The 13,886-nt window shown below is 36.5% G+C and overlaps 1 protein-coding gene across 4 annotated transcripts in view; it reads right to left on the bottom strand.

The window, feature by feature from the left end:
- Positions 1 to 725: 725 nt before the first annotated feature.
- poglut2 (protein O-glucosyltransferase 2) overlaps positions 726 to 13,886 on the bottom strand; it is a 47,072-nt gene continuing 33,911 nt past the window's right edge. For 2 of the 4 annotated variants that reach the window (XM_078402773.1, XM_078402775.1), the window contains 4 exons: positions 9,869 to 10,078; positions 8,426 to 8,515; positions 3,768 to 3,872; positions 726 to 1,418 (listed from right to left, as the gene is read on the bottom strand). In XM_078402773.1, the coding sequence (XP_078258899.1) occupies positions 1,401 to 1,418; positions 3,768 to 3,872; positions 8,426 to 8,515; positions 9,869 to 10,078 (423 nt within the window). In that variant the 3' untranslated portion in view covers positions 726 to 1,400. Of the gene's footprint in view, positions 1,419 to 3,767; positions 3,873 to 8,425; positions 8,516 to 9,868; positions 10,079 to 13,886 lie in introns of those variants that run through there. The other 2 variants (XM_078402774.1, XR_013547491.1) reach the window with 2 other exon arrangements.

The raw sequence follows: 13,886 nt of genomic DNA, 5'->3' as shown, positions 1-13,886 counted from the left end.
TCAGTGACAGACTCCTTCACCCCAAGTGTGTGAAGGAGAGATATAGGAGGTCCTTCCTTCCCACTGCTGTGAGACTGTACAACCAGCACTGCTCCCAGCAGACGAGTCAACAGTAACAGTTAAGAAATACACAGTAAACTGATGACAATTTATCCTTGTCTTTTATTTATAATGAATGATCTCTTGCTATCCACTTTGCTGCTGTAACACTAAATTTCCCCGGTGTGGGACAAATAAAGGAATATATTATTATTAATACTCCAAATAACTTAATTCTATCTTAAATCTGAAATAAAACCAGAAAATGGTATCGATAAAGGGACAGTCAGTCAGCAGCTGCAGAGAGAGAAGTAAAGTTTTCAAATGTCTTCCACACTTTCTCTGCAGACACAGACACAGACACAGACCTGCTGAGTATTTCAAGTGTTTTTGTTTTTTCTTTCTATTTAACCACTTTCTACAATGATCCAAGGAATTAAAATTCTCTGCACATAAGTCTGAACTCTGAAAGTTATAGGATATCATTATAGGATATCATAACGAGCTTTAAAACCCATCTTACAACATGTAACTGATTTGTTAAATATATATGGCATTTTATTTTATAATATTTCTTGATTGACCCCAAGATTTAAATGCAAATACATATTTTGAGGTAATGATTGATGACGCATACAAACAAAGGAAATTATGCTTTTATTTTAAAAAAGATTAATAAACAGCTAACTACTTCATATCAAATATTTTGACAATATTATAAAAACATCAATGGTTACATAATTCTTTGTTCAATTGTGCTTACCATCAACACACTTGAATATTTCTAAAATGTGCCACTTAAAAACTAAGAATGTGCACAAATGCATGTTGCTCTTATTCTCACATGATTTATTTGAAGCTGATTCAACCATACAAATAGTGATTTAGTGCCAAACCTCCAGGTGTCTATTTTAAATGTAATTGTGCATGGACAACATTGCAACCTATTACAAATAGACCTCTGGAAATAAAATAGAATCATACTGCCATTAATAAGCCTTAGTCTTCCAATCCATTAACCTTTTCTGGCATACTCATTTATTTAATACCTAAGCAATTACATGTGCCTTAAAAATATTACGTTTGAAATAGCACACATCTTTCGTTTTTTTCAGAAATCTCTTTTAGTGGCTGAAGGTGACCAAACAAGTATTCTCTCCAGCTGAATAGCAGTTTTGTGGTAATTATGAGGTATATCTTTTTTACAATAGACCATCAAATACTTTTCTTCAGTGGATGTATGGACAACAGCCAGAATAGGATTGTTGGGATTTTCCAGAATTGCATATTAATAATGATGCAGTTGAATCCAATATCTTGCATAACCTTGTTGTTGTAGTGTTCTCTTCTTCACATTTTTGTCAAAGTTCATCTCTGGACTGAAAATGAAAATTATGTAGAGAATTTTAGTGTTCAGCATTAATGGATAAAAATGATTAATGTTCTTTAAAATTTTAGATCCAAAGCCACTTGGTTGAAAAAGTCCTTTGTAAGAAGGAACGTCACTCTCCCCTCAAAGGAAAAGCAATATTTATTTTGTTGTTATTTAATGAATTTGAACAGGCGTGACCAAAACTATGGAAGCATTTGAGAAATAGTCATCATTATGCATTTTCCCAAACCAAATTAAATGCAAGAAAATTTGGCAAAAAAAACATTTGAAATATTTAAACTAAAGTTGGAAAAAATATACAAATCAAATATTTTTCTTGCTAGGATAAATATCATATAAATAATGCCTGGGTTCCATTGAAGCAAATTTGGAATTAATATTAGATTTTTTTGTATTTAAACAGATAAAAGAGACAATAGCCAGAATAAATATTCTGAATAAGTGGGAAAGCTATAAAAGAATTTAGAAAGGTTTAAATAAAGAAATAGTAGTAAACCACAGATACAATTAGACAACTTTCAGTAAACATAATGATGGAACTGACTTTACATCACAAGTTTCTCCTTTTATCTTAAGGATAGACAGTCCTTAAGTCCTTAAATGTTGGAGTAACTCAGCAGGTCAGGCAGCATCTCAGGAAAGAAGGAGTGGGTGACGTTTCAGGTCGAGGCCTTTCTTCAGACTTCAGTCCGAAGAAGGGTCTTGAGCTGAAACATCACCCATTCCTTCTCTCCTGAGATGCTGCCTGACCTGCTGAGTTACTCCAGCATTTTGTGATACCTTCGATTTGTACCAGCATCTGCAGTTATTTTCCTACAGTAGCAGCTAGTATATATATTACAGCAGTGAATCATAAATACCAGAAATACCTGGTTTCAGTTTTCACTATATTCTTCATTTGGAGGAAAAGTACTGAGGGTGAATGGGGACTAAATATTCTCTACATGAGGGAGTTCATGTGGCTTACCACCACCACTGCACGCGTTGGCAGAATCCTGAAGGATAAAGCTGCCAAATTGGATCTACTTTAATAAATTATGAACAACTGGAGAGAATAAACAATGGCGACCAGACCCCTTGCAGACACATCTGTCTACAACAAGTAGAACTAAAGAATTATTGGTGGCAGGAAGGCAAAGTCATGTTTTAAATTATCCTAAACTATGACAGTCATAGTCACATAATATCATTGAGACGGTAAATAGCCTTAAGACCCAATGAGAGGTGTTGGGAAAGCTGATTAAAGCAATTAAATAGGCAGTTTTGAAAAGTCATTTAGAGCTAGGGAAGGGCGAAGGCAGAAAGGTTAAGAAAAGTTTAGATTGTAGATATAAACTTAAGTTCAACTGCCACTGGTGGAAACAGAGGGAGGGAAGGGAATGATAAATCAGACTGGAAGAACAAAGCAAACAAATAATATGTTTGTAGGTGGTCGTAACCATTTGAGGACCTGTAAATAAAGAAGGCTTTCTAAATTAATAAAAAAGTCTGGATAAGTGGGATTTGCTGTCATTTCTAGACCATGGCCACAGATGCTAATGTTTGCATCCAGGAAGCCACTGCAGAAGCCACTTTTTGTAAAGCAGTGGGAGTGACACAGATGTTCTCACAGCTTCCATCATCCCAGCCAAAGAAAAATGCTGGCTCATGCCTACTGATGACAAATCGGCATATTGTAACATGGAGGAGCTTGAACTTAGTGAATTGGTGACAAGGTGCAGACTGAACCAAATGACATACATATAGAAACCGATTGGAACATAGTACAGAGAACTGTCTATGCAAACAATGATGCCAAATTAAACTAATTCCTGTCCGTACATGTGCCTGTCTGAATGCCTCTTAAATATTGCTATCGTACCCGCTTCCATCACCTTCCCAGGCAGCGTGTCCCAGGCACCTACCTCTCTGTAAAAAAACAAACTTGCCTTGCACATCTACTTTAAACTTTCATTTTCTCACCATAAATCTATGCATGTTAGTATTTGACATTTTCATTCTGGGAGAAAGATTCTGACTATGCTTCTCATAATTGTGGGCTTTATAAGGGGTATCAGATGAGGATATTAGAAGTTGGTAATCAGTGGTGACAAAAGAGATGATGCCATTATTAAAGATTCTCATCCTAGTTTAATAATTGGTAGGAAAAATCACATCGAAATAGCACATGGAACATAGAGACAGTAGGGGATGGCATCACTGTTCAATGTCGTGGACAGTTCAAAATTGAATTTCCCTCGTTGTTCTTGGATTAAAATTCTCCAATAGCTAGTGTATTCTGAAACTGTTGGCACATTTCAAAAAAAGATTTTTTTTACCCTCATTAGTACTATACCTTTGTTCTATGACACACACAAGGGAACAGGTCATCTTTTGGATGGTCCACCAGTTCCATGCTGTCCCTAATCTTAGGTTCGTTCACTTGAAGAGCAGCGTACTCCTGTTTAAAGAAAATCACAGGCATAAAGTTTGCTGGTAATGTTTTACATAACAACAACAAATTGTTCTAATGTAGCATTTTTAATAGAGATTTAATATTTCAAGATACTTTTTAGGAGTATTATTAATAAAATGTGAAGCCATTCTGTGAAAGATAATCAAAATCTTTATCAGAGTCACAGGGTTTAAGAAGCACTAGACCAAGTGGACCCGTTGGGCCCAAACCTCTCCTGCATTGGTGCAGCACCTTCTCCTCCCCCTCTCCCCCCCCAATCCATCTCCCTCATCCTCCCTCCCTAGGAGATAGATTTAAACTTTAAAATGTGAATAACTTTAAAATTATAACACCGATTTCAATGAAACTTCTTCCATTAGCACCAAAGGGACGTCGGTGAGTAAGGTGGGCCTATATTTTTTGCGCTATCGTGTACCATTTTGGCTGTAGTTCAGGAACAAACAAACGAGAGTTTTAGTATATAGATGTTGAAGAAGGAAACAGGTAAAGCATGAATACTAATAATGGAGTGATTACATTTGGGTATGATGAAAAATCGACAGTTGGATGAGCACAAGTAGTGTACCATGCTACAGTATTGAATGAGGAATTGGGTTCTACGGTTAATTGAAAATAAAGGAGAGAATTTTAAATGGAGTCACCGTCGTTCCTTCAATTGCCACACATCTGCTTTCACCCCAGATTTCCCCAGACAGAACAGAATAGAGTTACTAAAGCACTTTGAGTTCTGCTCAAGATTCCAGCATCTGCAGTTCCTTGTACATCCAGAGGTGCAACACCAGTCCCAATACCTCCTCCCCCCCCCCCAAACACCATACACAGACCTAAATAGCCCTTCCAGGCAGATTCATAAGCACCTGGTTTATTGCATTTAGTCTTCTCCACTGACACAGTGAGGCCAACGCAAACTGGACAGACAGCACCTCATATTCTGCTTTATGAATATTGAATTTTCCAAGTTCAAGTAAACTACTCCCACCGAGTACCTTTCACACTCCAACCAGTACACTCAAGTTCACAGCTTCTATCCATCCCTCTGCCCCCAACCCATCCATTATCAAGACCCCCATATTGCTCCATCTGCCCATCTTTGTGGTCAATTATACTGCACCATGAGAATGAAGCTCAATGAGGCCATAATCCAGCTGTGGTATTGAGATAAACACTGTCAGAATCTGGTCAATTCAATGTGAAATGGTGTCAAAGACTTGACAAAGAACTATGGTGGACATATAATACACTAAAGACATAATGGTGCAATGACAATGAATAATAGTAACCCTGTGACATGTATATCGACATATTATATCCAAGTGTAAGCTTGTTTCAATTAATTTGCACAAGGATGTTCATAAGGAAGACTGAAAATGTTGGTTATAAAATGGTAATGTTAAAAGTTAAAGATATGTTGATGATGAATTTCCAAACCAGTGACTCAATACCAAGTGTAATCCTCAGGTCTTGAAGGGTTAGTTGCCAAGAGATAAAAAGACCATGGTAGTGCAGATTAAGGAAAGTATCAAGAAAGACCTGGACCAGGAGACAGAATGGCAACGGATGAGTCAGGGCTTTCACCAGTGGTGGAATTGGGGCTACAGTTGTAGTTGTATCGAAGGTCAAGAAGATGAGCTTGGAGGCTGTGGTCGGGAAGAGAGGAGGAAAATAAAGGTATTATGGATTGGGATTTCCAGTCCCAGATCGAAATGTACTTAAAGAGTGCACTATTGCAATAGGGTCTGAAAGAGCATTGCTTCAGGAGCATCCTCATTCAATGCACATCTATTGTGGAATTTGTGTCAGTGCCACAAGTGTTATTCATGATATTAGGTACCTAGTCAAGTAACCAGAACTGTGCAATTGAACTTGAAAATTGTTACAATCATATTGCACAATGGCAATAACTAACTTACGTGCACATGGCACTAAAAAAATAACATCTATCGTGGGACGAAAGTAACATCTCTGGCATGAGATCATCCAACCAATTTTTTTAAATTCACAGCGCAACGGTGAATTTTTTACGAATTTTCAACAGAAAGTGATTTTTGATCAATTAAACATATGTAGATTGTGTATTGTGTTATTTGTAAACAAGTGCAAGACAATCATTTAACATGGGTATTAAGGTTAAATAATGTGCTTTATTCTTTGACCTCTGGGGAAGAAAATGCATTCTGTGATAGTCAGTTTATTTAACCATGCTAACCCAAATGCGTCAGGGCGTAAATAAAGATTTGGGCCTCAGTTCAAAGGAAAATAACTATCAAGGAACAAATCAAACAAGTTTTTAAAAAAGTTCGATGTATATTTTGACTTAATTGAGAAAGATTTATTCCTGCATTCCACCATCCAATTGAATTCAGCAGAGGTCACCAATTCCACTTCTGATAACAGGTAGCTGAAGTCCTGGGCAATGCATAAATTGCTATCATCAAAGATAAATGTAATAGTGGCTACCGTCATCTGAACACTAGTAGCATACAGGCCTAGTTTTAATACTATGGGCCCTTCTGGCAAAGCCAATTTGAAGCAATTTTTTCCATTTTTCCAAGAGTAAGCTCTTCAAGAGTCAAGGTTACCGCTGTAATCAGAATGGGACAATTTTATATTCATATAATCTAACAGCTACTGTCAGAGTATGTAGTGGCATACCACACTAAGTTATGAAATTCCAAAGTTCAACAAGGGTCACAGAGCTATAAAAAGCTGATAAAGAAGCATCTGCAGATAAGCAGCTGATAACAAAGAGATATTGATAATGATCTTTTGAGCTGTAACTTAGAACAAAATGTAGAGGTAAAATGCATAGAGCTTCTCACGACATTAAGGAAAGTACAATAAAATGTAGCGTGTTGTAATTTAATTCTATTTCAGAGAAAGCTGCGCAGTGAAAGGTACAAGATTATAAAAATGAGAATATGACACTAAAGTGTAGGATACCTGAAGCCAACAACACTCAAGGTGCAGAAGCGACAAAGGGCTGAGCCACTGATTGCAGAAGTGCTGTGATGTTTTGATGATAATTGTTGACCATTATTATCTGATCAAATCTATCTCAATTCAAGTTTCACCCGAGGGGAAAATCTTCTTTGCTCTTCCATTTGTAATAAAATGAGCAACAAACAAGTTGCTGAAACTCAGATGCTTCCACTATGAAGCGAACATGGCAATTCTTTTCCCTCTACCAATTGCTTCCATTTTTTCCCCCTCTATTTCTTGTTCTGGCATTTCCCACCAAACACCAATCAGAACGACCAGTGAAATAACAAATATATACAAATAATACAATTACCATACAGTGGGAAAAAAAGATTGCTGCACTCTTAACAATTTGCACTTGTATCGCTGTCCTAACAATGCTTGCAAGTAACTTCACAAATGGAAAATAGTCGTTAAATTTGAAGAGGGGGAGGGGGAGGGGAGGGAAAAGGAGGAGGGAAGGGGAGATCCATTATTGATTAAAGCTGGTGAAGTAAGTTATTAGCAATCTCACAAACTTTGAAATGGCTAACCTTTTCATTAGCATTTCCCTAAATTGTTCTGTTCCCATTTGTTTTAAACATAACTCCTTCATCATCATCTTATCATCAAAATTGAAATAAGGGTTCGGCATTCAGAGGAGAAACGAAAAGACAGTGAATTTTTTGAATTTCAGTGGTTATTGTGTTCAAGATAAAGATCATAGATATGACGGGAACCAAGGGATGAGTGGTTGATGCAGAGATGTGGTGCTGACATAACAGACCGGCCATGATCTTATTGAATGGCGAAACAGACATGAGACAGCAAATGGCTTAATCCTGCTTCTCTTTCTTCCATTCTCATGGCAGACAATTGACATGTTCTAATAAAGTTGACATCCTCAATTTTTATTAAGAGATGGAAACAAATATATTGAACTTATTGATAATAAAATGATAGATCACAATGGAAAAGTTATTCTATCTGAGGAGCAAATTTCAATAAACTCGAATGGTTCCATTTCAAATTTCTGATCATGTAATTTTCTTCTGATAGATATAACTATTTCTGACATAACAATATATGATATAACAATAATTTGACAGATTTATGTTGAAATTTATGTTGAAAGCTTGAACTATTATTTCTGGTTAGCAACTACAGGGTATTTAAGAAACTCATTTCATTAATATCCTAGGAGGAAAATGTATAATCCCGTGACAATTTTATGCTATGAAACCAAAATAATTTAAGCACATTTATATGGCAAATAATGTACACTGAAATTATAATTTTGTGACCAAAATAGTCAAGGCTAAGGATTCGTGCAGATTTTAAATTTCAAAGGCTCATAACTTAGGACTTTTATCTTAATACTTGCTTTGTATGCCATTCTATAGTCTTATAATTTTGTATTAATTATAGGTTAAGTATGCAAGTTTAACATTTGTGGAGGTGAATTCAGTTCCTTGCAGAATGTCAAGGTGAATAAGTTCCCAGAGCCTGGTGGGATCTATCATAGGTTATTTAGAGAGGGAAGAGAGGAAATTGCTGGGGCCTTAAAAGTTTCTACTTACCTGGAAGAGTTTAAAATAATAACAGAAGATGTGATCTGCCATAAGATTGTTCCTAGCATAGTCTTGTCCAGCTTTTGCAATCATTTTGGCCTGTGAAATAAATCAAGCAAAACAACAAAAAATAAATACATTTCCAAAGAAAGCATTCAATCTTGCCAATATCTGCACTTTCAGCCCAGGAACAATGATCGCAGAGATAATTGGTGAGCCCCAACAAAGTATCCTGCAATCAATTTTGATGGTCTCAACGTGAAGACACAGAAATAAAATCATCCATTGAAAAAAAACCCTATTCATCTATATTAACCTTTACACAAGCACAATTCTTCAGTCATAGAATATCCTTTCATAGTTAAATTGCATAATTTGTGAAACAGGCGACAATAAACATAGAATTTAAAAAATAATAGTGGATGTAGTTAATGGGTATCTTTATACTGTCTTGGCAACTAGCTTTTTATTTTATTTATCAATTTAGATTAGATAAATTAGCAGCAGGTTGAGCATGTTCCATTACCGAGTATTCTTGATTATAGCATATCCAGATTTGTATAAACTTAAAACTTTACTTATTTAATGCTCACTATTGCACTGTTGCAGAAAATTACAGCGGATAAATCTGAAATTCATTCTAGATTTAATTTGACTGGGACTTCCTTTGTGTCAGAAACTCAAACGGAGCAGAATTTGTTAGGTGCATTCAGGAGGGTTTCTTGAAAGAGTATGTAAATAGTCCAACTAATGTAGATAGTCCAACCGTATGTAGATAGTCCAATCAAAAAGTTAAAAAGGGCATGTGTAAGGTTTAGGACTGGATCCTTGAAGTATATAAATGAATCCGAAAAGAATCAGGAAATCTGGAGGTGTACAAGAGGTGATGGAAAGTCTTTGGTGAGTAGGATTGAGGAAAATCAACATTGCATTTTTTACATATGTAGGTTAATTGGCTGGGTAAATGTAAAAATTGTCCCTAGTGGGTGTAGGATAGTGTTAATGTACGGGGATCGCTGGGCGGCACGGACTTGGTGGGCCGAAAGGGCCTGTTTCCGGCTGTATATATATATGATATGATATGATACCTTAAAATAAAAAATTAGCGAGGGAAATGTTAGAACCACACAAGGGCAAACAAGGGAATTTATGCCTGGGATCAGGGGAAGTGGGCGAGCTACTAAATGTACACATTGCATCGGTATTCACCATGGTGAAGGACAGGACAATAGTGAGATCAGGGAGAGGTATTTTGATATTCTAGAGCGTGTTGAGATTAAGGATGAGGTGGTATTCAGTCCCTTGCAGATAGCTAAGGTGAACAAGCAAATTATAGACTAGTGAGCTTTACATCTATGGGATGAAAAGTACTTAAATTGTATTCAAGTCAGAAAGTCAAATAAAAATACACAATTATTAGCTATAAATAAAGAAAATAGTACATACAACTACCTTTTCGTCATGAGATTTTGCCCACTGAATTTTATCCAGAAGATCACTTAAATCACCTTTAAATGGAATATAATGTTCCCATGGTGTCAGATCATTATAGAAGTGTTCATAGTAGACGGAATCTTGCTTTAAAATGATACTATCTCCTGCTAGCAAGTAAGGCATTCTGTAGGCTGCTACTGTCCCATCAATGTTGATTTGATATTTATACTACAAAAATAAAATGTTCAATGAATCTCAGATTTCATATAGTGTGCATGAAGAGAATTGTTAAAATGAGACAGATTATTTTTGACTAAGAAGTGGGTGTATTGTGGTGGTTCTGCTTATTTAATGCCATGCTATCAGATGTTGAATTTAAAAAGTCAAATTATCACCAGTGACATAAAATGTTTACAGCAGAATCAAACAATTACAAATGGTATGATATGCACCATATGCACCAGGTCTGGTTTATTGATATCTGGAACACTTTTCTATGTATATGTGAGCGAATATTTATAAAAACTTACTAACATCATGAACTTTTCAATTATTCTTGTGCATTCTATTAATTGTTATATCTGTGCTAATATTAGGAACTTAAGTTTGTTAATTGTAGTTGCCTTTGGTAGTCCTTGAAGGTGGGAAAGAAGATAATAAGATAGGAAATAGAGCATTTAGCCACACAGTTCTTCAAACTTGTTCCTCCCAATAGGATCACAACTGAACTTAAACATCAACTCCACTTGTTCACAAAAAAAACCATCTTCCTTAATTCCCAAAGATATCAATACCAGTCTTTTGAATGTAATGACAGAATTCTAAAGTTCTAAACTCTGTAAATGAAAAAAATACTCCGCCTTCCAGTACTAAATTGCCGTTCCCTTATTCCGAGATTATAACTCCTAGTTCATGGCTCTCCAGCCAGGGAACTGTCCTCTCAGCATCACATAAGGTTTAAGTGAAAGGAGCAGAATTGGGCAATTCAGCCCATCAAGTCTACTCTGCCATTCAATCATGGCTGATCTATCTCTCCCTCCTAATCCCATTATCCTGCCTTCTTCCCCATAACATCTGACACCCGTATTAAACAAGAATCTATCTATCTCTGCCTTAAAAATATCCATTGACGGCCTCCACAGGCTTCTGTGGCAAAGAATTCCACAGATTCACCAACCTCCTTTGTCAAACCCTCAAAATTCTAAGCAGTTCATTTAGATCATCTAAACTCATTCTGTTAATCTCTTCTCACTACCTGACCCTGTCAACCCAAGAATCTATTTAATGAGCATTGGTTACCATCTTTGCAAGCCAAATATAGCCTTCATGATTATGGGGGACTAAAACTGTACATTGTATTTTTTATGATACCTGAACAAATCCACAAAGTAATTTGAGCAATATTTAGTTCAGCTCTTATATTAAAAATCTCTTGGAATAAAAATAGCCATCTTTGAAATAGATCACCATACTTGCATGCTAACTTCTATAGAGCATCCTTTTCTTAGCATAGCAATAGTTCAATTTTATACCTTTAACTCCCAATGGTTTTTAGTATCAAAAGGAAATTAACCAACTTGTACAAACTTAATTTTCAGAAAAAGCATCAATTTAAACCCAGTGCCAATGTTAAAAAATGTACTGTTGCTGAAGTTAAGACGGTGATTGTCATATACACGTTAATGAGGTAGCAAAGTTCTTCTTCCCCAACTTCCAGTGTCTCGTGTGGAAAACTTTTTATTAGAACCCTGAAGTCAATAGTCACATCTCAACTTTTGAAATTTTATTACATCTGTTATGTCAGCAAGCTTCAAGGTTTTTTAGGTGTGTAGTTTCAAATGTCTATAAAAGTAAGCCTGTGGTTTATTACCCGATAAATACAGGCATAAAATGTAACTTCAAAAGGATGATGCTCAAGGTCATTTTGGGGATTGTGACCTTAAGGTTATTGACAATAAGATTATTTTCTGCAATTGATCAACCCTATTGTGTTATCAATCCGATAGCTAGTTATGCATAAAGTAACACATTCTTGGAAAACAAAATTGTTGATCATGCTTGCCTCAATACTAAACATAAAGTGGTGCATACATTCAAGCAATTAGCCAGCTTGAATTAGTGAAGAAAGAAATAAAGTCATTTTTCAAGACAATAACCTTTCATCGGGACTGAAATTAGTTAGAGATATTAACAAGTGTTAGGCAAATGCAGAGGTGTGGAAAGTAGGGGAGAAGAGGAGAGAACAATAGTGCCGATGTGAGATTCGATGAATCAGCAGCGAGTCAATGACCAAAACGGTGGTGAACTGTGGTAGAGTAAGCAGCAATGAGACCAGAGAAAAAAAATCTAGATGCAGAAATCCATTAAATGCAATTGCCAAATCATTACCCGACATTTGGAAAAGAAAGGAGCAGGCCTAAATGCGAAAGTCATGTTAGTTATTATGTTAAATCTCCGTTTTGCACTACCTTCGGCCACTTCAAATAATTTAAGGAAACTTAAAGGATTTTGATTAGGAACTTTACAGCTTTCTGGACTCAAAAATGAGTTTGACAAATCAGATGAGTGATTTTGACAATGATTAAGCTATAACATTTACAGCTCCCAATGATGCATTGATTTTCCTTGCCCTATTTTATTGCATTGACTTAGCCAATTGCATTGATTCTCTCCTGCTTTCCAGACTATGCTATGCCAAACCCTCCCTTTTCTTCTTTCCTCCCCACCCAGCTTTCCCTGCCCCTGAATCTGCTCAACATCTTTAGCATTTTCAAGTTCTGAATAAAGGTCATTAACCTGAAACATTTTCTCTGTCTCCCTATGCATAAATGGTGCCTGACCTGCTAAATGCTATAACATTGTGTGTTTTTATGTCAAGCTGATTATACAAAGCACTGGGAAGAATGAAATAAAGCAAAATGAGAAACAGAGTACGTGAGGTCTGGTGACAACCTTAGGGGAATCCAAGCAACTTTTACATACAACAATAAATGTGGAAACAAGGAACTGGAGATGCTGGTTTACCAAAGACACCAAATACCAGAGTAACTCAGGGTCAGGCAGCATCCCTGGAGAACATGGATAGATGACGTTGCGGGTCAGGACCCTTCTTCAGCCTGATTGTCTAACTGATTCAGACTTGTTCAGGCTGATACAATAAATGTGTGGCATAGAGAGGTGGGGCTGTTTAGGGATTAAACATATATCTACTCATGAAGACCAAGGGCATGGCCAAGTGACTAACTAACTCTGTACACATGTCTTTGCCAAGGGGGAAGATAACCCTGGAGTTTCAGCAAATGACGTTTGGGCTAAAAATGAATAGAGAGAAGGCACTATAAAGGCAAATTGTACAAATCCATGCATGACACAAACTGGATTGCCGAGGAAATTAAGGGTGGAGATCAAAGAGAATTGGCTATAATTTTCCCAATCATCTATGGATATGTGGGGGAGGGGGGAAGGACTGAAGTTCATGAGCTCTGGATATATGTAAATGTTATACCCATGATTTTTTAAAAAGGTGTAAAGATAAATCCAGCACTAAAGGCTATTCAGTTTAACTACAGTGATGGAGTAATGTTTAAAAATGATAATAGTATTAGCAGTCACAGGGACAAGTGTGATTGATAAGGGAGATTAGGCATGGATTTATTAAAGAAAAATTATCTTTAAATAATGACATAAGTATTTTGAAGTAGTTGAGAAGGTTAATAAATTAAATGCAATTGATGTGGTATATTTGGACTTTGAAATGACATTTGGAGTCAGAGTCAAACAGTATGGAAATCGGCCCTTCAGACCCACTCATTCATGTCAACCAAGATGTCTTTCCAAGCTCGTCCCATTTTGCTCTGTTTGGTCCATATCCCTCCACACCTTTCCCATCCATGTACCAGTCCAAAAGTCTTTTAAACTTTATAATTGCACCTGGCTCCACAGCCTCCTCTGTCAGCTCATTCCATATACCCACCACCCTCTGTGTGAACATGTTGCCTCGCATCTTAAATCTATGACCTCGAGTTTCAGACTCTCC

Source organism: Rhinoraja longicauda, chromosome 7 (assembly GCF_053455715.1).
Source record: "Rhinoraja longicauda isolate Sanriku21f chromosome 7, sRhiLon1.1, whole genome shotgun sequence".
Classification (NCBI taxonomy): Eukaryota; Metazoa; Chordata; class Chondrichthyes; order Rajiformes; family Arhynchobatidae; genus Rhinoraja; species Rhinoraja longicauda.
This window is presented reverse-complemented; position numbering and strand designations above follow the sequence as displayed.